The sequence below is a fragment of the Sinocyclocheilus anshuiensis genome, unplaced genomic scaffold (genome assembly GCF_001515605.1).
Source record: "Sinocyclocheilus anshuiensis isolate Anshui unplaced genomic scaffold, SAMN03320099.WGS_v1.1 scaffold166, whole genome shotgun sequence".
Taxonomy (NCBI): Eukaryota; Metazoa; Chordata; class Actinopteri; order Cypriniformes; family Cyprinidae; genus Sinocyclocheilus; species Sinocyclocheilus anshuiensis.
Genome location: NW_015546050.1, coordinates 1,592,257 through 1,606,743, shown reverse-complemented (window position 1 = coordinate 1,606,743; position 14,487 = coordinate 1,592,257). Strand labels below are relative to the sequence as shown.

At 40.9% G+C, this 14,487-nt stretch overlaps 1 protein-coding gene across 1 annotated transcript in view; it reads right to left on the bottom strand.

Moving 5' to 3' along the window:
• LOC107699120 (dystonin-like) overlaps positions 1-14,487 on the bottom strand; it is a 174,091-nt gene that overhangs the window by 61,900 nt on the left and 97,704 nt on the right. Inside the window, exons 40-51 of the mRNA XM_016500293.1 lie at positions 14,197-14,285; positions 13,923-14,031; positions 8,760-13,325; positions 8,498-8,644; positions 8,077-8,292; positions 7,841-7,990; positions 7,462-7,695; positions 6,425-6,577; positions 5,461-5,694; positions 5,006-5,290; positions 952-1,500; positions 396-572 (exon numbers count right to left, since the gene is read on the bottom strand). Of these exons, the coding sequence (XP_016355779.1) occupies positions 396-572; positions 952-1,500; positions 5,006-5,290; positions 5,461-5,694; positions 6,425-6,577; positions 7,462-7,695; positions 7,841-7,990; positions 8,077-8,292; positions 8,498-8,644; positions 8,760-13,325; positions 13,923-14,031; positions 14,197-14,285 (6,909 nt within the window). The remainder of the gene's footprint in view (positions 1-395; positions 573-951; positions 1,501-5,005; positions 5,291-5,460; positions 5,695-6,424; positions 6,578-7,461; positions 7,696-7,840; positions 7,991-8,076; positions 8,293-8,497; positions 8,645-8,759; positions 13,326-13,922; positions 14,032-14,196; positions 14,286-14,487) is intronic.

Here is a 14,487-nt window from a genome sequence, read left to right as displayed (position 1 = left end):
ATATATATATATATATATATATATATATATATATATTGACCAACATTAAGTAACTTTCTGACTTGTGTCTAACAAAAAACAAAATTTTTTTGTTTTGTTCTCTTTTGCAGTGAGAGTTTATGCTATCATGAGTTTCAGATGTATGTTGTGGCATTGTTATATTTGATTATATTTAATATTAAAATTCCATGTGATTGTTCAAATGAGAATGAGAATTACATTGTTTGTATACAACGTATAGATTGTTTGCCATTTGGTAAATGTTAACCAGGAAATAAACAGAAACAAAGAACGCACAAAGATCTCTGGCAGATCTCCGCTGTTTGGACACATAGAGTTACCTTATAATTGCGTCATAATTCTGTGAACTGAATATAATGATATAATGCTCATGCCTTGGTCTCCTCCAGCTGTCTCTGTAGGGTTTGTGGGTCTCCAGCAATGGGCTCTGACTGCTGCCTTCTGGACTCTTCCTCAGAGACATTCAGCCACTTCACCAGAGCACCACTGGCATCTTCATACTTCTTGTACTTGTCCACCACGTCTTTCAGGTTATTTCCAAGCTGATTACACTGAAACGCATCAGAAATATGCTTTTTCAGTGTATCATTTCAAACGATTAGTTTCATTTTTCATTATTTATATAAACGACTGAAGGGATCAGTAATGTCATAACAGACCTGCTCAATACTGTTTGAATGTTTGCTGAATTTAGAGGCAAATGCTGCCATCTATTGGTTGCAATCATAAAGGGCTTCATTTCCCATCCAGCAAAATGATTCTAACAACTCTTGTTTGTGGAGAATGCAATTATAATGTTCCTGGAAATAGGCTTAATTTTTTAAAGCAAAACTGAATTTCTTATTTCTTTCTTTTTGTTTTTGCAGTGACCTCTAGGATTTGAAGCTTCTGACACAGATTCTACATAAAGACCAAATACAGGAAAATTACCTGCATATGCAAGGCTTTGTAGCGACTGGCGGCAGAATCCAGCCTTTCTTTCACTGCAGCACAAGTCCCGGACATTTCAACCACTGGCAGGCCACCAGCTCCCCCAGATTCACTACAATCGCAGGCCTTTGCTGCGTCCAGCACCTTCTGACCGGAGATGGTAATGAAACGCAGGTCTCCTTTATGAGAGATGACGTCCTCAGAGAAACTCTTCTGTCTCTGTAGATTGTTACTCAGAGTGTCCAGAGCAGCAGCGGGCGCACCGAGCTCCTCCATCTCCCCTGTGGCCTGCTGTAGCCACGTCTCAAACTCCTCACAGTCCCCCTTGAACTTCTGAAGCTCCTCCTGGACAGTCTGGACCTGCTTCATCTGCTGCTCGGCCTGCGTGAGAGAGGCCTTGTAGCGACCCTCCAGCTCTTTAATGTCCCTCTGTAACTTGTCTTTTTCAGCGGGTGACAAGACTTGAGCTTGTTTGTCGAGTAACGCTTGTGCTGATTGTGTGGCGATGATCAGATTCTGCTGTTGGGACAAGATCTCCTGGTGGTGGGCCTGTGGAGATGGGGAATTGAGAGCTTAGTAATCTGAATGTATTTTATTCACCTGAATCTCATTTACGCTGTTAACAAGTCACCATTTATTTAAATATTCTGGGTCTACAGATCATGAATGCACCAATATAAACAAATGATCTTATGGTGAATATAATTGCTTAGCCCTTGTTTTTAAAACATTTTCTTTAAATGTAGTTTGAGTGATGAATGGAGCTCAAGCGTAGTTCAGGCAGACCACACAGGACAGCTTTCAATCGGAATCTTTCTCAGATGAAAGGATTTGTTCCTCACATGAATTTCACTTCAGATTCAGGTTCATGATCTTGAACTCACAATTGACCGTATCGACCAGTATAAAAGCGGCTTGATTTGGAAGTGGCTTCAGAACAGTTCAGTCGAGATCAGCCCTCCCTACATGAAGGAGTGTGACGTCAGTAAGATCAAGCATCTTCATCACATCTGGATATTCTTCACTCTCCATTCATCTGAATGTGTCTTCATAAGCTAAGCTAAGTTTTCCTTTTATGCTCATACTTAAAAGTTAACAGGTTATTGGCAACGTGCTTGTTACTAAGTCATTATTGGAACATATACTGTTTTATCATTGTTCTCGTTGTTTGGCTACGCTGCTTTTTGTGTATTTTTGGAAACATACTTGTTGCTCAGGTTTTTGGGTATTGCCAATAGCCTGCAGTTAAGGAGACAACGATCTTCATGTAAGCTAACCGTTATACTCTATTTTGTTGGGGGGATAATAATTGAGCATCGTTCTTTCCTCTCATGGACTATTCAAAATTTTGTCTGTTGTACATCAATTTTGTGTTAATATCCTCACCAATCGCCTTACCAGAGAACAGCATTCCTGATTATAATTGAAATATGCTTTCTCTGCTGTGCTGAGACAAGAGAGCATCCACAAAAGTTAAGATTGGACAGAGAATCAGCAGGGCCTTGACAAAGACTGGTCCATGAGAATTGGAGGTGCACAGACCAATGTTCCACTGATGGTTAGAGGACAGCTGATTGAGGAAGTGCAGCAGTTTATCTGAGTTGTGAGCATAGTGGTCACTGATGGAGGGACAGACGCAGAGTATGGCACTACTCCCTTCAATATCAAGGCACGCCACCTCTTTTAACCATTGCGGGAGCTTCGCTCCCTGATTGATCTTGGAATTGAACATACTACGTCATTGTGTTGGGGGTTTCAAACCTCAGTGAGGTTTGTTTGTGGGCAGCTCAGAATATGAAGCCTTCAGAGTGAAGCCTGCTGCCAAAATAATGTTCAGGACCTCTACAATAATCTTAATCAAACAGAGTGGTCCTGACTGAAATGTAGTTTCGAAGAGTTACGAATGGAGATCAAGCGTAATTCAGGCAGACCACGGTGTGACAGCCAGCATCAGCTGATGCTCAGCTGATTGTAACTCCTCCCACTACAATTAAATATGATATATAAATTCATCCGTACTCACACTTGCCTTAGTCTGTCGCACAGACATGCGCTTACCCTCCTCCATCCCCAGCTCCTCCTTATACAGGCACACTAGACAATTTTAAGGCTGATTTTAAGCCCGATTTTAAGCCCGATTTGCATCCCCAAACGATCGGGGGGTGTGGCCTGAGTCACGGCTTGTCGCAAACTATTTTTTGTCCAAAAAAATCCTATATTGTGTGGTGTCATTACGATTATTTATCTGTTCCCGATCGAGAAGGAGCATCCCCGAACTCAAATCGTAAATATCAAACATGTTTGATATTTACAACTCTTGATCGGACTGCCTCTGACGTGATACCCGCGATAGCCAATGAGAGCGAGCAAGCGTCACCTAACGGATGTTGCGTGCTTCTATAGCTGAAACTTGGCAGCCACAAACATGTCATGAAAGCAGAGAAAACATCACCCATATTCTTTTTTATACTTTGTTTTTCACTGTGAAACAGAACGCGCACCAGGAGCCAGCTGACAACGTTGATTGTCCTCGATTTGTTTTTCTTCTCAAGTCACGTTTGATCTCGCGAGTGTCTGTGGGATCACGTGTCACTGTGAAATCGTTCCTACAATCAACAAGTGTGGTCTCGTGGTCTGGTCGAATCATCTAGTGTGTGCGTTCAGAGGATTATAAGGCTAAAAATCGGTTGAACTGTCTTCATGTCTGTGGTCTCCCATGGTTTTAAAATCATTTAAGATTTGAAAATCGTTTAGTGTGCGGCCAGCCTTAGCAAGACGTCTTGTCCACGGAAATCAGCTAATCGTTGCTTAATCTTGTCCATTCTCATTTACGAACCTGTATCACGTCTGCATGGAATTTTATATCTGTTGCATATTAAAAATTCTGGTAATTGCATTAGGTTTCCGGGATTTCAAACCTCAGTGAGGTTTGCTCGTGGACAGATCAGAATCTGAACCCTTCAGAGTGAAGCCTGCTGCCAAAATAATGTTCAGGACCTCTAAAATAATCTTAATCAAACAGAGTGGTCCTGACTGAACTAATGGTGTGATGACAATCATGATATTTACAGCTACTGAGGTGCTTGAAAGTTTAAAATTTTCTATATTTCTGCATATGACCCCCAAAAACTGACCCAATCATATTTTCACACAAGTCCTGAAAGTAGACAAAGAGAACCCAATCAAACAAATGAGACCAAAATATTGGAGGAAATCTCATTCCAAAAGAAAGAAGCGACACAAGAAGATGGCCAAATTAACTTCATTCCCGCCTAATGCAGAAAATTACATGACATCGTTGTCTTATGCCATTTTGCGTAAGAAGTGTAATAGTCTGCCAGGTTGCAAAGGAACCCAGGGGAACTTCTAAGCAAATAAAGGCCTTTCTCACGTTGGCTAATGTTCATGTTCACGAGTCCACCATCAGGAGAACACTGAACAACCATGGTGTGCATGGCAGAGTTGCAAGGAGAAAGTCCCTGCTGTCCAAAAAGAACATTGTTGCCCATCTGCAGTTTGCTAAAGATCATGTAGACAAGCCAGAGAGATATCTGAGAAATGTTTTGTGGTTGGTTGAGACAAAAATAGAACATTTTGGTTTAAATGAGAAGAGTTATGATTGAAGAAAGGAAAACACTGCATTCCAGCATAAGAACCTTATCCCATCTGTGAAACATAATGGTGGCAGTATCATGATTCAGGCCTGTTTGCTGCATCTGGGCCAGCACGGCTTGCCATCATTGATGGAAGAATAAATTCTGGATTATACCAGCAAATTCGGAAGGAAGATGTCAGGACATCTGTACATGAACTGAATCTCAAGAGAAAGTGGGTCATGCAGCAAGACAATAACCCTAAGAACACAAGTCATTCTAACAAAGCATGGTTAAAGTTAATGTTTTGGAATGTCCAAGTCAAAGTCCAGACCTTAACCCAATTAAAATGTTGTGGAAATACCTGAATCAATGTTTTGGGTCATATTTATGCAGAAATATAGAAAATTCAAAAGGGTTCACAAACTTTCAAGCACCAATGTATATACTCAAGTACTTACTTGAACCCTGTTAAACTGCTGGTCCAGGTCCAGGTTTTTACCGTCTTGTTTTTCGCCAGTACGCAGACTTGTGTTGTCTGTAGTATCTAATGCATTTCCATTAGGATCATCTTCCTCTCCAATTATTCTCTTCACTGATGTGTTCTCAGGCATGTTTCCATTCTGTTTAACCATCTGGTCCTTTTGTATTCCACCCATTTCTTTCTCTTTCCCAACGTTAGAGATCCAGTCTAGAAGACCCTCGATCTTAGTTTTGCTCTCTTCAAGTTGTTCAACAGCTACTACCTGTATTGTTGCACATAAAATAATAGCATTGGTTTACTGAAAATCACAGAAAATCCAAAGATACATTTGAGAGCCATCACAAACAAAATGCAATAGAGAAAGTGACTAAATTCAATGTGTTGAAATCTTTTGGTTGAATAGTGTTTGGGAAAGTGTTTTTCCCCTCTAACCGTCTCAGTCTCCTGCTTGATAGCACTGGTCAAAACTTTCTCTAGATCTTTCCTTGACTCTTCTGCTCTCTGGTTAAGCGTGTTCACTTTGCTCTTCAATTCCTCCAGTTTGTTTTCAAGAGCCGATATTTGCTCTGGAGTGAGTTTGCTACGATTCTCTTCCAGAAACTTCTTTGTGCTACTGATGACTTCATTGAGAGCACTGGCATTAGCCTGCAGGTCTTTCTGTAGAGCCTGAGAGAGACCAACACACACACACACACACACACACACACACACACATAATTAATTGCAACAAGCCACATAAGGCCATGCATTACAGTAATTTTACCACAGGTAAGGGTTAGGGGTGTTCCTATGCATGCAAACCACGGTAAAATCACTGTAACTTGCAGACATGAGTGGCTAATCGATTATGTGGAATAATATGAAAAATACACAATTATTGCATCAACAGTTGCATATATTATTACTTGGAAATAAACAACTATTCCAGAAAAGAATGTAGTTCATTCTCTTAAATATAGGGATATAACAGAAAATGTTTGTCACAACATTGCTACGCAGCTGCCATGGTATTCTGACTGGTTGTTAGCACGTTGCCTGGTAGTTGCTTGAGTAATCAAGATGGTTTCTAAGGTGTTGCTACAGTTGTATTTCTAGGTCATCAATAGGCTGATTTGTGTGGTTGCATGGCTATGCATTTACTAAGAGTTGCTAGAGTATTGCTAGAGTGTTGTGGGTGTTTTTAGAATGTTTTTATTCAATAATTAGCACAAATGGAGGTATTTTTCATGGTTGTTTCATAAATGTGTGGGATGAGTTAATGTGCCGATGTCTTGAGCAGGAGATGAAGCAGCAGCACAGGTAATAACTTTAGTGATGCTTAACAAAGTCCAACAATAACCTTATAAAGATGTGTATTCTATGTACAAGCATTGTAGAAAATGTTACCAGGTTGTACCTGATGCTCTTGTTGGTATTGCTGGAGGTCTCCCACAGTCTTTGCACTAGCAGCCTGCTGCTGGTGGCCAATGAGGCGGTTTTCTGTCTGTGTCAGATCATCAAACAGCTCCTGCAGCTTTTCTGAAAACTCCCTCTGCTTCTCCACAGCAGCCTAAAATATAAAGACTCAGTTAGAAAAGAAACCTCTTCCAGAGCTAAAGCAGCATCACACAAAATACTGAGCATTGAACCATTAGTAGTGACTGAGTATGCTGTAAACATGCCAGCAATTCAAAGGGGTTTTGGCAATGGTAAAGAAAGGTGGGTTAGTGCTGCCTTTACTGTTCACATAGAATAAAACGCTGGTCCTTTGGTAGTAAGAGCTGAATAGATTCAGGCAGCCGGAAAAATGCACACATGAACAGAACAAGGTAAGTTGGTGGCAGTGATCAAGCCATGGCTTTTCTGTGTTGTAAATAGAAAAAAAGTCATGTAATTAAACTCAGCAAAACACACGCACACACAAATAATACATTCATGAATAGTCAATTTTGACTTAAAAACATAATTAAAACTCTTTATAAAGACCCCGTGAAGTAGAAAATTTAGGGGTTTTTTTTTGGCTTATAGTGCATACCAGCTTTGAGACTAAAATTTGCACTACATGCTAGTGTACTCCTAATAGTTGGTCAAAAATAACTAAAAAAATTGTGATTACCCATGGGCATATCCAGATTTTGCAGCCATAAGTAGCAAGATATTGTCTGTGCCTTAAACAAAATAATACTTTAAGGGGTCTTTTGGGTTACCTCTTAAATGGCAATCCATTTTCCAACACTTGATATCAAAATATACAACATATCAAAGCAACAAACATATCTTCATGCATTTTCATGTGATTAGGTACTGTAAAGGTTTTTAACAAACATATCTTCATGCATTTTCATGTGATTAGGTACTGTAAAGGTTTTTAACAAACATATCTTCATGCATTTTCATGTGATTAGGTACTGTAAAGGTCAATGGTCAGTGTGATCTCTTCCATCTCTCTCAGACCTTCTGCTGATTCTCCTCCTCACGGATCTCCAGTTGGACCTCTAGAGTTTGTCTCTGAGTGAAGGCTCTGTCCATGAGCTCTTTGTAAGATCTCTGGGTAGCGCTGAGAGCCCTTAGAAGGTATCTGCTACGAGTCGGACTCAGGAACTGAGCATGCCCAGAAATGAAGTTTTGGATATCAAAAGCTGCGTCTTCCAGGAGCTGCCGGGTTCCTGATAAGTCTTTCTCTATGTCCTGAATCAGGAACAATTAAAAACACTAAGTAAAACTCACCAGACTTCATTTGATGTGGTAGATAAACTGTACTTTTAACTGTATAAAAACATTGTATTTCAGGCAACTTTAGCAAGATTTTCCAATAACGTACAAGACAACTTACCTTATTTTGCTGAACCTTGTTCTTAGTTCTTTCTATGTTATCAGCATCCATGAAATCAAGCTTAGACACCATCTCAGAATTGTCTTGTATGCAAGCTGAGACCTTATCAAGACAGCTTAGCAAATCTTGATATGAGGTTTCCAAATGGATCTGTAACCCATATTTGAACAACTGTGAGAATATAATTTTCATCATTCTCTATTGCTCTTGCTTTCTTTTCATAAGTCTTTACTAACCTTCACTGTGTCAACGGCTAGTAGAATAGCATTACTTCGCTCAGCTGACAAGTGGCAAACATCTGTGAAAGCATTCTGTAAATCTACATTGACTGCAGCCAAATCTTGGTGGATTTGCATGGGAATGAGCTCATCAGCGGAATTCAGAAGTTGCTCTGCTACGCTCAAATCTGCTGTAAGCAAGTCAGGAAGAGCAGCAATCTGTGCTTCCAGAGACTAGAAACAGAGTGGGTGGGAGTAGTTGGGGAACAAAAGGAAGGAATTGTGAAGAAGAGCGACAGAGTAAAGGAACAAGCAATAGACTACAGCACAGATAACCATGCAGACAGAAAGCACTGGCAAACTGGAGTATTTGGGGTCTGCGGGTTAAGAGAATTTCTGTCAAGTGAAAAGAGAGCTTTATATTTTATAAGTGACAAACCTGAACTTCCTCTAACTGACTATGCAACCCCTCAATGTCTTCTGCTAATGGACCCTTGGTCTGCAAGTCACTTTTTATATCTTCAAGAGTATCGCAATGATCCTGAAGCCTCCCAACACATTCCAAGTAATTCTGGGTGGAATATCTCTGCAAGAAGTACACCATTATACTTACATCTTTATCCAAAACATGCATCTGGATGACGCAGATTTGATAATACTTTGCAAATCACAGCTCAGCTGAGAGTAGTATCAGTACTCACTCTCGGTTTGACGCCATCTGTTTGCTTTATGTTTGGATCCTCTGCCATGGAGACCTGGTGGATAAAGCCGGTTGGCTGGAAGGCATCATCTGTAGCAGCAGCATATGTGGTTGGAACAGCAATGCTTTTAGCTTCCATGCTTTCATCTCTCAGGGCAGTACGCTCCAAAAAACTGCTTAGCCTTCCATCCACTTCCTTGAGCATTTCTTGATCTCTGCTTGTGGAGATCCTCTGAATCATCACCAGCAGATCAGTCTGATGCTTTAGTTCATCATTACTCTCATTAGATGGCCAGTTCTGAGCTTCTCTTGGTCCTTCATGTTTTTTCAAATCCAAAAGGATATCTGGATCCCCACCTCTCTCATTTGAGTTGGGATGATTGGTTGGTGAGATTCCAGAGTGGTGCTGAATAATTTCAATAATGCTATCGATGGCTTGGCATTTTTGTTTTTGAGTCTTTTCCATACTTGCTCCATCCTTCTTCATTTGGATTAACGCATTTAAAAAATACTTTAAATCCCTGCTTCCCATTGATTTCGGTAAACTTTCATCTTCGGCCATCGCTATGTAAGGTAAATGAAGGTCATCCTGGTGTACATCTTCAGCAACCACTGTATCTCCAGCTTGAGACTGGTTGAAGATGTCTGCACTTTGTTCGCTATTCTGATCAAGCATGATTTTGACGGAAGGACTTGGAATTTGGCGGGCAGACTGCAATTCATTGGATTCTGCGAACATATCCTCTGAAGATTGACCCGAGGATGACTCTAGCATTTCTACCACATCTTTTACTCGTTTATCATTGTGACTTGTAAAGTCTGATTCAGATGACCTGGCTAACTCATCTTTTGTAGTGGCCTTTGGGGCTACATGATTACAAAATATGCCTTGCTCACTTGGATGCTGTATGTTATGATTACCTCCACTTGAATCAACTTGACTAGAATTAGTAACAATTTCGAGTGGCAACTGCTTGGAATTTACTGTTGATCCAGCTAAATCTATCAAACTGAGCTGACATGTGTCCTCGGATCCTTTGAAACCCACAGAGTCTTCAATGTCATCACTCTCTTCTACCTTACAATCAATACTGCTTTCTGTACAGACCACTCTGTGCTCAGGTTTTGTTTTTGGTGCATTTCTGAACATTTCTGACATGTCCTCATACTTAACCATCTCTAGTACTCTATTCTCTGAACTAAACGCACCTGAATCCTCATCAGAATGCTCATGATCTAGGTCCTCACTTACATTATTGGCATATTCAACTTCATATGATGCATGCACTTTCTCATGAGCTAATTTGGACTGATCATCAGTACTTAAATCCACCTCTGTTGCAGTCTCCATTGGTGACTTGGCACTTGCACAACATAAAGACGAGGTTGACTGTGCATCTGCAAGTATTCTAACTTGTCCAACATCTTCCACCATTGGTAGCGAAGTGCTCAAGCTCTCAGAGAGACCTTTGTCAAAACATGCATTTGTTGTTTCAGACTCCACTTTGGACCTGTTGAATTCCTGTTCAGGATTAAGTATACTCTCTGATTTCCTTTCTTCGGAGCAGATATCACTTTGTGATGAACACGATATTCTAGAGTCACTCTGCACAGGACTAACAACCTGACTCGCCGTAGTCTCAAGATATGCCATCTGCCTGATACATGGTGAAGGGCTTACAGTTTCACAAGAAACATCAACAACAAAAGGGTCTACGCTGTTATTTGGCCTTTTTATCTCATTTCCTTCCAAAGTGAAACTTCCTTTTCTTTCATCTGTTGTGTCTATCTCATTTTTAGAATCCATAGTCTTGAAATTACCACATCGTACATCACAATCCTCCCCTATTTCATTAGTCTCAGAAACTTTATCAAACATATCGTCTTTTGCTGAAATGGCTTTAGACGGCATGCCACAAATGGTGGGTAACAGAAGATCCTGACTACTGCTCACACATGCTATGTCGGTAGATACCTGTGTGGCTTCATCTGATCTCAAGCTTATTTGTCCTCTTTTTGCTAAATCAGGCACCATGATGTCTTCCCTTTCATTCTGCTGTGAATGTAGCATTCTCTCAGCTTCTTCATCATCCAACATCCCAGACTGATGGGCATCATATACACTGAGCACACACTTCCCCTCTGGATCAATGATGGCCTTCCTGATTGCCTCTGAAGAGAGAACCCTTCTGCTGAGATCATCAGTAATCAGACCCGTCTCTAAAGCATCACAAACGCTAATGGTTCTTCCAACTGCTGCATCATAGAAACCACCAAGAAGGTTCTGCTTTTCCATTATCTGTAGTGCTACCGTACTTGAGATGCAGCCTTTACTGACAGAAATGTTCAGAACTGACAAAGCAGCATTTTCGTTCTCTTTCAAACCATCCTCTTGAAGCTGCAGTGCGAGTACTTCTAAGACAGTCTCTTCATCAATAAGGCCTTTATCGAGAGCAGCTGCAAGGTCATACCGTTTTCCAGAGGTGACATCCAAAATCCCACCTTCCTCCACTTGTGCCCTAAGAAGATGGATGGCATAATCTCTCTCAAATTTGTCATCCCACACAACATCTGTATGTGGAAATTCAGAGGGCACTTCTGTATAGCTGGTTGTGTCACTGGACAATAGTGGTGAGTGTTTTGAATGTTTTTCCTGGTCTTTACTGGCATCATGACATTCAGGATTTGCTACCATCGAGCACAGACTTGAGGCAGTTGCTGCTATAGAAAAGGCTGTTTGTTGTAACTGCATTGCATTCGACGGCTGAGTGGAAGCTACGTCACTTATGTCTGATTGGCACTTGTCTGTGTATGAACTTGTAGAATCCTTAGGCAGTTTGTTAGTTTCAATTACAGTCATATGTTCAACACTGCCTAGGAAAATATCACATTTGTGATCTGTTTCTACAGTATTTACAACCGATTCAGAAGGTAGAGTAGGTTTTAGGCAATTCTGTAATGCATTGGAATTCACCACTTCATGCTCTTCTTCTGTTGTGCTTTCCAAAGATTCACATATTTGCAATTCTCCCAAAGCACCATAATCGACATTCAGACTAGCGTTGGCATTGTCAGGAATGCTGTTATTCAGTGGAGGCTCTTCTGAAACATTCATAAAAAGTCCGCTAATCTCATCTACATCTGATTCTGATGTTTCAAAGAGTAATTTAGCCATTTTATTTAACTGCCAATCAAAGATCAACAGCCTTTGGCCTGACTTTGGATCCATATAGCTATTCATTATGAGGTAGGAAATAAATAACTGTTTTGCCTCAGAGGGAGATGGTCCATCTGAGCTGTTTTCGTCACTGATTTCTTCACCGGATGAACAAGATCCATCGATTTGAAGCTCTCGCATTACCAGCCAGGATGAAAACCTGTTATTCAGTTCATCTATATCAGGGACCACATCTGGGATTTCTATCATCTTCAACAACTCTTTTGTAAATGTCTCAATTAAGTTATTCTCCCCCGCAGAATCAATGTCAACTACCTCAGAGGTTTCAGGTATGTACAAGGCTGTTATTTTGTGCCGGTTACGCAGCAGCTCAGACGCCAGTTTGTCTGTGATTATGTTTTGCTGAAGAGAGGTGGAGAACAAGAGAATTTCACCAGCGTTAGGCCAAAGGAGACCCATGAAGGCTTTCTGTCTCTCCAGAACTAACAACGCACTGCTGGAGCTTATTAAGTCACACTGGACAGCCTCATCGACTGTAAGTCTCGCCCCGTTGCAAGGATTAACAATGCCACCATTTTGGGCCTGATGGCTCAGTATCTCACTCGCAGTGTCCTGATCGATCAGACCCTCAGATAAGGCCTCCTCAACAGTCAGCTTTCGGCCAGTTTTGGTGTCAACTATGCCTCCTGCAAACAACTGGGTGCTCAGCAACCGAAACATGGTCTCTCTATCAATGACGCCCTCGTGCATGGCTTTCATAATGTTGATCTCTCTTCCAGATGTCAGGGATATAGTTCCATCTTTTCCACGTTTCACTGGAAGCAGGCGAAGTCCTGTCGGCTCGTGCACCATGCTTCTCTGCACAAGCTGACTAAGTGTGACTTTTTCTGCAGTGTTGGGGTCAATCAAGTTCTTCCATGTGTCCTTCCTCTCCAATATCTGGATAAAGAGCGACTGAGGTATCAGGCCAAGTTGAAAAGCCCCTTCCAGATGTAGAATATCACCAGTGTATGTCAGTCTTAACCCTCCAGTCGCTAGCTGGATTTCAATGACCTTCATAGCTGTTTGCTCAGATATAGCCCCATTTTCCAGTGCTGCCATAACCGGCAAGGGTTCTAAAGCAAACTGAAGATCCTGAAGACATTTTTTAGTTTCATTCAAGTCTTGCAGTTGCTTGCGCATTGCGTCATCCACAAGTTTGTTCTTGAATGCTTCCTCTAAGTCCATATACAAGTGCTGTTCAGGCCAAATGAGTCCAGTGGTTATAAGCTGTGCCTCTAGAAGACCAAGTCCTGTGTTTTGGTCGATGAAGCCATTGTTCACAGAGTAACACACAGACATGACAGCTCCACTTTCAACATCCAGAATCCCTTGGATGACCTGCAGTGCCTGGAAAGAGATTAAAGAAATCAAGATGTTTCTAAATGTACGTTCAAACATGATCACTACATAAATTTTCATTACTGTCTTGGTTATAAATACGATCAAACATACTTACCCAGTCTATGGATTGTACTAGCTCAGAGCAAGTCATCAGCAAGAGAGTGGGACATAATATAAGCTTACATGCATCTGTGAACAGAAATCTTAGTATTTTGTAGAACAACAGAGTTAGAGAAAACAAGCTGCGCATTATGTTATTATGTGCAATGTGCTGAACCCCATGGAGACAAAAAGAATGTCCTCTGAGTTTGCTGTGAAGAAAGAGTGAGAGTGGCTGACATGCAATGTACGTTTACAGCATACTCAGTTTACAGTGAAGTTTTCAATTACACACATTCTTGATGGAGTCTTTCTCCATCTTTGCAGTGGTGGCATTGAAGGGTTAAAGAGGCTTTTGGAAACTGTCTTATCATGCTATATATATTTTAAGCTGTCAAAACAAAGGTTAGTCATGCCGTTGGAGAGAGTGTTTACACTTCACACACAACCACCTCCATATATAACCAGCATTTGGTTGGCAGTGGCAGAATATCCTTATCTCACCTGATCAGCTGAGGAAGCTGCATCTGCACTCTGTTGAGAGAGCTCGCTGTATGCCTGATGAAGAGATTTCAGCTGTTCTTTTGCTTCTTGCTTTTCTTCTTCAGTCATTCTGGTGAAAGAAAACATTTCACAAAAATTTTTGCAAAAGCGCATAAAACTCTTAAAAATCAGAAATTGCTTAAAACAACACAGACAAGCGCATGCAAATAAGCAATGCTATTAGAGCCGCAATTCATTCTCAGTGAATTCTTTCCCTTCCATTGACATAACATACTTGTCACTGTGTTTGGTTAGCATCAGCTGGGTAGTTCTCAATGCTTCTCCAATTTGTTCCTTCTTTGTCACCATCTCCTCCAATGACATCTATAATAGAATATAAGAAATCAATAAAGCTTTACAAGAACAGTGTTTAGTAAATCACAATTAGGTTAAAGGAACACTCCACTATTTTTGAAAATAGGCTCATTTTCCAACTCCCCTAGAGTTAAACAGTTGAGTTTTACCGTTTTCGAATCCATTCAGCCGATCTCCGGGTCTGGCGGTAGCACTTTTAGCTGTAGCTTAG